Below are 9,596 nucleotides of genomic sequence, written 5' to 3'. Positions count from 1 at the left end.
AGATTGAATATTTGAATCAAATTTAGGTACTAAATAGTATATTAACCCATAAAACCACCACTTGACAGTGACACAGACACTGTTCTTAAACAAGTAGCCAGCTACGGAAACACAGCCAAGAGAAAAAAAAGAAAGAAAGAAAAAAAGCTTTTCTTTCTTAAAGAGAAGTATATAAAAAAGCTAAGCTTAAAAATAAAAATGGGACCAGCCCACCATTAATGCAATTCTTCCCACCTTCCCCTAAAAAAAAAAAACCCTCTTTTTTTTTTTCCTCTTCTAAATTTGCAACTATCATCATTTATTCATATTCACTCACTACTGCTCTCTCAGGAAAAAAAAATTCAAGCTTTTTTGCTTCAATTTTCTAAAAAAAAACTGCAAATTTTCTTAAGGTTTTTTACTTTGATTCAGTGTTGGGTTTGGTTTGCAGCTAGAAAAAAGGTTTGTTTATATGTGTGTGTGTGTATCATTTTTCTCCCTTCGGGGTGGTTTAGCTTATTGGGTATTCAGTAGTTTTTAAACTTTTAAATATGACAATATATGATGCTTTTTTATATAGAAATGGCTGATTTTTATTTTTTGCTTATTCAAAAACCCAGATCTGCTTCTTTTTCCTTGTTGAATTCTGGGTTTTTTTTTAAATAAATTAAAAGGCTCATATTTGTGCATTTTGTTGTTGTTGTTTTTTATGATCCTTATAGGAAGAGTTGAAGAGATAGTGGGGGTTTGATGGGGATTTGCTTAAGTGCTAGAATCAAAGCTGAGAGCCCAAATAACACAGGTATTTCTGAAATTTCCCGGAAAATCCTTAAACTTTTCCTTTTATGGCATTTTATCTATGTATTTATGTTTAAGTTGCTTTGATCTTTTATTACTTGCTTTTAATTAAGTGTACTTGTTGTTTGTTCCCTTTTTTAGGTTTTTAGCTATGGTGGTAGGTAAATTGTTGTTTGAATTTTCAAGCTTGCAATTTAGGAATTTTTGAGGTCCCTTGACATTTACTTTTTTAACCAACTTTTTTATTAATTTTGCTTGAAAAATCTTATATTCCAAGGTTTAGTTTGTGAGGTTAAAGTTTAATTTTATCTTGTAGTAACTTATGATTTCATCACTTTTGAAAGGACTAAATAGAAACCTTTTTATTCTTTGAGAGGCCAAAGTATGATTTTACCACATAGTAACTTTTAATTCTGTCATTTATTAGGGGACTAAAAGATAAGTTTTCCATTTGAGGGGTAAGGCCCCTGCCTGCCCCCTCTTAATTTGCCCCTAATTATACAGATAAGTGCCCGACACGGTAAGATAATTGCTCGAATATAGTAATGTGAATATTATGTCACTTTAACTAATGTGTTGGACCGGACTCTGTGTTTACAGGGTTGAGTTCGAACTATGTTAGTGGTGATACGAGCAGCAAGGTCTCGTCGGTTTCGATGCCATTGACGCCTCGGAGCGAGGGTGAGATCTTACAGTGCACCAATTTGAAAAGCTTCAGTTTTGCTAATCTCAAAACGGCCACCAGGAATTTCCGGCCCGACAGTGTGCTCGGGGAAGGTGGTTTTGGGTCCGTGTTTAAGGGGTGGATCGATGAAAATTCGTTTAATGCTTCGAAACCTGGAACCGGCATTGTTATTGCTGTGAAAAGGCTTAACCAGGAAGGGTTCCAAGGTCACAAGGAGTGGTTGGTGAGTCCATTTTCACACAATCAGTTTCATATTTGTTCATTGACTGCTGATTGTATTATTTCGGGATCTAATTAACTTGCTTGCCTAAGATGATGAGATTAACCTGTGATCTATCTTTTATCTTGTAGGCTGAAGTGAATTATCTCGGACAGCTTTATCATCCAAATCTTGTGAAATTGATCGGATATTGCTCGGAAGATGAACATCGTATGTTGGTGTACGAGTTCATGCCTCGTGGCAGCTTGGAGAATCATTTGTTCCGGAGTAAGTTTCTTTCTTTCTTTTCCGCCCTCTCGGTTTTATCAAACAAAATTTGGCTTAACCGGGATTTCGTTGTCTGTACCAGGAGGCTCTTATTTCCAGCCACTTTCTTGGGATCTTCGGATGAAGGTCGCTCTCGGTGCTGCTAAAGGACTTGCTTTTCTCCATAGTGCTGAAATAAAAGTTATATATCGAGACTTCAAGACTTCTAATGTCTTGCTTGATTCGGTACCTGAGTCTCCATTCTTTTACACTTCCCCTTATATGGTTTCATTCGATAATTTCCCATAAAGTTCACCTTTTATCGACATTGCAGAATTACAATGCAAAGCTTTCAGATTTTGGATTGGCCAAAGACGGACCAACAGGTGACAAGAGCCATGTTTCAACCAGGGTAATGGGGACTTACGGATATGCTGCTCCCGAGTATTTAGCCACAGGTACTTTACTAACATATTCACGAAGTGCTTGATTTAGTGTGGCTCAATCTTCTTTTCTCTGCTTCGATAAACCTTCGGAGCAGGGACGAAGACAAAGGGGTCAGGCAGTGGCCTTCCCCCCCACCCCACCCCCCAAAATGGTATATTTGCCATATAGTCCTTTAAATTTTTATTAAATTACATGTTAGTATAATGGTAAAATTGCACATGCCCCCCCAATAATTTATGATTCATTTCTGGCCCCCTAAAGCAATTTTTTGGCTTCGTCCTTGTTATATTTCTTTTATTTACTTATTTCTCGAACTGTAGGTCATTTGACTGCCAAGAGTGATGTTTATAGTTTCGGAGTTGTGTTACTAGAGATGTTATCCAGTCGCCGAGCAGTTGATAAAAATCGACCTTCTGGAGAGCATAGTCTAGTGGATTGGGCCAAACCTTACCTAGCCAACAAAAGAAAAATGTTCCGTGTGTTAGATTCCCGTCTCGAAGGCCAGTACTCGATGGAAGGAGCCTTCAAGGTTGCTACCCTTGCTTTACGATGCATTTCTATTGAACCCAAATTCCGACCGAGAATGAACGAAGTCGTAATAGTATTGGAACAACTCCAAAATTCCAATGAATCTGGAAGTAATCTGAGCAACAACACTAGCAGTACACCCCGGATACGTAGGCGAAGTGCAGAATATCCTAGTGGTGGAAGGAGTACCACTACTACGGCGTACCCTCGGCCATCGGCTTCGCCTCTTTATGACTGAAAATGAAAACTGAAGTTCATCTCTGGCGGTTCCGGGATGATCTCTGCAACCCGAGGCATTCACCATTTTATAACCTGTTAGTGTACAGTTTTGTTTAAAAATGGATGTAAAAAAAAAAAAAAATCTCTACAATTGCAAGTGCAAACCCTAGAAACATGGGTGTGTGTGTGCAATTTTGTATTTATTTTTGAAAAGGTCTTGCTTTTTTTTCTAGCCATGCTTGGGACTCCATTTTATAATCAAATATTATTTTATTTTATTATTATGGGTAAACTACATTCAAAGTTATTAAACTATTAGTATGTTTACATTTTAACTTTAAAAAATTAAAATAACTATTATATGATATTTTTTTTCGTATTATCTACATTTATCGAAAGTTCTTTTTTTTCTTTGTAATATAAGGGTGCCGTTAGATCTATTTAGAGCCATTCTCGAAGGGTTTTATAATGATAGATCATTGTGATTGTTAAACTCGAGATGAGGAGAAAGACTATTTGAAACTTAATCTTTTGTACATCACTAATGTGGTGGGTTTTAAGTTTTTTTGTTAGTAATTTTTGGTTGATCAGCTTCATCGTCAGGTTGATTTGATGATAGTAAGGACATAATTTAGTTTTCAACGATTTAATTAAGTTGGTGTATCTCTGGATTGTTTTTGAATTATTCTAGTATAACAGTTATTTTCTGTTTATCTTTCTCTTTTTTTTAAATTACTTTTCAGACATGATATTTATGCATTAATTTGTAATGATTTATTTATCGCTTGTACTATATACCATGACTTTGTAATTTTTGTTAGCCATGATTCCTATTAATAATAATATTTTGAAGGATAATACCATACGAGTTTGAGTTTTGGACCATTTGAAGAAATAAATGTAGCTTTTCTTTGAAAATAAACGATCTTTACAACAAAGTTTCAACAAAAGAAGAGTAGGAAGATACATAAGTTATCCTCCGAACGTTCGAAGAACTACTCGTTCGAAGTACATGTATCTTTTGCGGCTGGGGAGTTGGACACGGAAAGGTCATCGTTACCAAGTTCTCACTAGCCCCGGCGTCCAATTTCTCCAATCTAACTTCCCGACCGATCGGTTTCTTAAACTAATTATTTCTTTGATTTCGAAAACCTTCTTCAAGTAATTGTGTCCTTGCTTTGTGGACTCGACCTCGGTCTGCACTTCGCTTTCTTCCTTTACATCTTCGTTCTCGCCGATTGGTTGAGAGATCAATTCGTATTGAGATGAAGTCTCACTAATGATGTTGCCTAGCATCTCAACCACTTCACTCATTTTGGGACGGGATTTAGAGTTTTTCATTAGACATTTGTTTGCTAGGGATGCTAGTTTCCGAGCCGATTTCAGGCAATACTGTCCTTCGAGGCGAGGGTCTACAATAAGGTGAAATTTCTTCGAATCTGATATGTAAGGTCTCACCCATTCTAGGAGCTTTTGTTCGCTTCGAGGTAGGTTTCTTTCTAAAACTCGCCTTCCAGTGATGAGCTCGTATAGAACAACCCCGAAGCTCCAAACATCGCTTTTGGCAGTTAGCCTGCCGGTTTGCACGTACTCAGGGGCAGTGTAACCTACTGTGCCGACAACCTTAACAAACATTTTCCGAAACATCGTAAGACAAATGCAAGAACTAAGTTTCTTAAGACACAAGGCATCAAAATCTAAAACTTTCTAGATTAACTTACTGCTGTCGAAACATGCCCAAATCCTTCGGGGGGTCCTTGCCGAGCCAGTCCGAAATCTGAAAGCTTCGCATTGAAGTCGTCGTCTAGTAGAATATTCGATGTTTTGAAGTCTCTAAATATTAGCTGCAACCGTAAAGCACGATAAACTCACAAAGACAGGAACAAGATTCGCGTATGGATCGGAACAATCCCAAGATTTCGAGTTAAAAATGGGCATTATCGAGACAGTATATACCTGGAAATCCATTTCTTCATGCAGGTAAGCCAAACCCCGGGCAGCGTCTTGTGCGATACTCAACCTTGTCACCCAAGGCAATGGCGGCAACGGCAATGGAGTCCGAGCCAAAAGTCGATCCTCTAAGCTTTTGTTACGCATAAGCTCGTAGACCAGAAGTCTCTGAATCGCTCGCTCATCATCCTCGGCACAGTAGCCGATTAATCGCACAAGATTCGGGTGGTTAACTACGCCTAAAAAGTTCACTTCATTTATCCATTCCTTATCCCCCTGCATACTAGGAAATAAAAAACATGCCAAATCCCTCAAGATGTTAATAACAAACACAATAATGCTTAATACATTCAATATTTAAAAATGTCAAAATTTACCATTAATCCCTATACTTGAATAAGTTTACAATTTAATCCTTACTTTTTCAATTTAAAAATTGTAATCTAGGTCAAAATTAACTTCATAAACAAATAATTATAAATAGAAAACAACTTTTTACTTGAATTAAAAAAATTAAATTGAAAAGTATGAAATTTAATTTTTTTTTTCAAATTTTTTGGAAGTATCTCGAAAGAAATTTATGTGATTGATGTAGATAGATTTATGATTTAATAAAAAGAACAAACATTTTCTAACATTATTACAAATTTTAATAGTTTTGACATTTCCTTAACTTGTAATAAATTATGAAGTTCGAAAAGCAAGATTCAGGTACAAATAATTATAACTGCGATTAAATTAAAGACATAAAGAAAGTGGAATCTTTTAAAACAGATAGGAAAAAAAGAACGTAAAATGGAAAACAATGAGGGGCAAAAAGGGAATATGCCTGGAAACCGTGACGATTAAGCTGTTTAATGGCGACGTCCAACTTTGAATAACGACCGCCGTTAACTTCATCGGAAACGTCAACGGTGCCTCTATAAACGCAGCCGAAGCCTCCTTCGCCTATCAAAAGGGCTCTGCTGAACCCGCGAGTAGCTGATTTCAGCTCCGCGAATGTAAAGACACGTAGATCGTTAGCTCGGCGCTGAGTCAGGAACTCACAGAAACTCGCCGCCGAGGCGAAGTCCCGAGTCGACTCGGAGTCGAACTCGGAACGGCGCGTGTCGGCGCTGCTTGACGCCACGCTTAAAGACCTAGTCCACGTCACCTTCGACGACATCCTCGAAACAACGCCTCCGCCGCCGCTGACATCTTCTCCTTCGTCACGACCCTCGCCGTTAGTGAAATGAAAACACTTCATAACCATACGAAATGCAGAGAGCTTCAAAACGGAGAAAACAAAAGGAGGATGGAAACTCTTTTTTGAGGTCAAATGGGAGATGGCGAAGAGATCAACGAACTAAGATTGGTTAATAATAAAATACAAAACATAATATAATTTGTTTTGTGGTTTTTACTATATTTTTTTCTAGGTTAAATATTTATAATTTAATGCTTTTTTTTCGTTTTTAATGATTCTAATATATTTACTAATACAATATCGATAAAACCATTATTGGAATTAAATTTATTTGTCGGATTAATTGGATCGAAAATTAAACGGTACGTCACTCTAAATAAAAAAATTAAACTAGTTTTTAAGTAAATCATTCAGAATATAGCTAAAAATTAATTGAATTGATTTTTTTCTTCTTTTCTTTCGGTAAAATAAAACAGTATTAAGCGAAAGTAATGAATCGATTTTTTTCTATTTATCAATATATTTGTTTTTATCTTTATTTTTTATGAATTATTAATAATTGGTTTAATTAAAATTAGATAAATCAGGTTGAATTGAGACAATTTAATCAATTCAATCTATTATTCAATTTTAAAAAGTTTATTCAAAACCTTTAAATTGAGGATAAAAAACTCTTAATGACGTTTGAATTTACATTCTCTTAGTTGTTGCAACAATAATAACTAGCAACAAATCTTAGGACTAAGTTATTTTTTTAGGGAGTTTAGTGATATTTCTTTTAAAAAATTGGGGTCTAATTAAAATTTTTAATTTTTTTGTAATATTAATAAGAATTTTTAAAATTTTAAGGGATAATTTCTCATAGATCTTTTAAATGGTCTGCTTCTGATAATAATAACATGTCAGCTAAATTAAGATTTAATTTACAATAAATATCAAACTTAATATCCCTCTAATTTTATAATTTTTTGTATGAAAGAGAAAAACATAAAGGAATGAGTGAGTGGAGGTCCCATTGATAATTTCACTTCCATTTTTAGATAAGTTTGTTGAATGGCTTTGGTGGGGTTGGAATTTGATGCGGGTGTTGTTTGGAATTTAGGATTTGGAATTTGTGGGGACCTTTTTGCTTTGTTATGTAAAAATTATTTATATTTTGGTAGGTAGTTTGGCTTTGGATTAAATTGAATTTTATAATTTTAAATTATTTTGAGTTTGACCGCATTTAAATTGTTTTAAATTTTGATCATTTAAAATTATCAGTTAGATTTTTAAAACGAATCGTTTTAAGTGTTTTATTTGAACATAATATTCGAGTTAAGGGCATTTTATAGTAGTACTATTAGTAGTAATTGTTCTTGTTTCAATGGTTTGTAGAAGTGTTCACGGATTAGGCTGGTTAAGTAAAAAAGTTTAAACTCAGTTTGACCTGCTAAATAATCTGTTTCATTATTAAAAGAGAAGAAAAAAATAATGTTTTTATTTAAATTCCAATATAAAATATATTAATACTAATATATATTTTTATTTTGAACAATAAAAACGCGGTAGGCCAACCACATCGGACCTTAAACACTACTGTTAAAATCATATTATTAACTCAAGGTAATCTTTTTCGTCCAACGAAATTGATTTCAACATGTAATTTAATTTTAAATCCCATAAACCAACTATGTTCCATTATTATTTCCCATAATGAATCATAATTTTTTTTTTATGAATTTATACTTGATGCATTATTAAAAATATTAAAAATAAATAAGTAAACATATTTATATGTAACATAAAAAAAAAAGAAAAAGAAAATAAGAGGTCAATTCCGGCAACATCGGTGAACCAAAAGCATGTGTAAAAATAAACATATATTGGCAAATTGCTTGAAAAGGACAATTTTTTGGCTGCCCAAATTTGATAATTTCGATTTCTGTTTTAAACATTGTGGATTTTTGGTCCCCACTTTGCTACTTTAATATAAATTAAAGTTTGTACTAATATATATATAAAAATTAAAGAGTTGATTGCATAAAACATCTCTAGATTATGACTCTTATTTTAAATTGGTCCCTAAGCTTAAAATCATTTTAATTATATCCTAAACTATTGTATATATCAATTAAGTCCCTTTGTCACTAAATATGTTGATTTTAATGATTTAAAATGAAAATTGCAAAATTGAATGTTTTAAAAATATTAATTTTGAAGTTTTCAAAACTTTAATGGAAGCTTTACCGTTCACTCTTTATTTTTAATTTTTATTTTTAAAAGTTACGTGACAACGTTTTATTTTTCTTTAAAATTTTATTTTAAATTTAGTTACATAAAGTTTGATGTGGCTTTTATTGATTAATTTAACAGATTTAACAATGAAAGACGCGATTTATATAATTTTGATAGTTTTGATATATAATTAGAATATTTTGAAGTTTGATGACCAGTTTAGAACAAGGGTCGTAATTTGAAGATGTCTAGTGCAATTAATTCTAAATTAAATCATGATACACTCGTCGAGTGAAAAAATTTAGATAACAAATATATTTATAAAAATAATTAATATAATAAATATATGATGTTTTAGTTGAAATAATAAAGTTAAGATATTAAAACCTATGATGTTTCAACTTCAAATTCCATCACGTGTATATCTTTGCATTTTGCATAGCATACATAATGACAAAAATACCCTTATAGTAATGTTTCTTATTTTATAAAACAAATAATTTTTTAATAATTTATTAATTGAGTTGAAACCCAATAGATGGGTCAATTTGATAAAATTATTATATTAAAAAAATGTAAAAAATTAAATTTCTTTCATTCCTTAAAAGAATATATATTTTTTGAAAACTAAATTTTACTTCAACAACTTTTGTATAATAATGTAATTTTCTTTTATTTTTTAAATTTAGTGGTCTTTATTACGAGGCTTAATATAATATTTGATACCTGAACTTGACACTTTTTTTAAATTTGGTACTTAAACTTTTTTTGGCTCAAATTGGTATCTAAACTTGACACTTCTTTCTAACTTGATACCTAAACTTTTTTGGGCCCAATTTGGTATTCCTAATTTGGTACCGAAGTTCTTTCTTAGGTTCAAATTAGTACCTAAATTTATTAAATGTTATACAAATTACACAAAACACTATCTGTGTTTTTTTTTTGTTATGCTACAAAAATATTGTTTGTATTAGAAGAAATTCATGCTAAAAAATAGGTATTGAACTACACTTAACGAATTAATATTTAAAAACCCAAATTAAAAGAATTTCATTATTTTTAATTAATAAAACAATTATTTAAACAAATAAAGCTAAAAGTAATTTAACATATTAAATACA

The 9,596-nt window shown here is 32.6% G+C and overlaps 2 protein-coding genes across 3 annotated transcripts; one reads left to right on the top strand and one right to left on the bottom strand.

The window, feature by feature from the left end:
- The first annotated feature begins 128 nt into the window (after positions 1-128).
- LOC107942451 (probable serine/threonine-protein kinase PBL10) lies at positions 129-3,400 on the top strand. The gene is made up of 7 exons (XM_041085949.1): positions 129-441; positions 702-781; positions 1,378-1,685; positions 1,814-1,949; positions 2,032-2,174; positions 2,263-2,386; positions 2,696-3,400. The coding sequence occupies exons 2-7, from the start codon at positions 730-732 to the stop codon at positions 3,139-3,141; spliced, it is 1,209 nt and encodes a 402-aa protein (XP_040941883.1). The 5' UTR covers positions 129-441; positions 702-729; the 3' UTR covers positions 3,142-3,400.
- A 613-nt stretch (positions 3,401-4,013) lies between these two features.
- Positions 4,014-6,493, bottom strand: LOC107942450 (serine/threonine-protein kinase PCRK1). Of its 2 annotated transcripts, none has more exons than XM_041085947.1 (4): positions 5,902-6,493; positions 5,079-5,348; positions 4,844-4,966; positions 4,014-4,745 (listed from the first exon to the last, which is right to left on the bottom strand). In XM_041085947.1, exons 1-4 carry the CDS (start codon positions 6,322-6,324, stop codon positions 4,179-4,181), a joined length of 1,383 nt encoding a protein of 460 aa, XP_040941881.1. In that variant the 5' UTR covers positions 6,325-6,493; the 3' UTR covers positions 4,014-4,178. The 2 variants fall into 2 exon arrangements, with proteins under 2 accessions (XP_040941881.1, XP_040941882.1); XM_041085948.1 differs by having other exon boundaries at positions 5,079-5,355; positions 5,902-6,461.
- Positions 6,494-9,596: the final 3,103 nt, after the last annotated feature.

The sequence above is a fragment of the Gossypium hirsutum genome, chromosome A13 (assembly GCF_007990345.1).
Source record: "Gossypium hirsutum isolate 1008001.06 chromosome A13, Gossypium_hirsutum_v2.1, whole genome shotgun sequence".
Lineage (NCBI taxonomy): Eukaryota > Viridiplantae > Streptophyta > Magnoliopsida > Malvales > Malvaceae > Gossypium > Gossypium hirsutum.
This window is presented reverse-complemented; position numbering and strand designations above follow the sequence as displayed.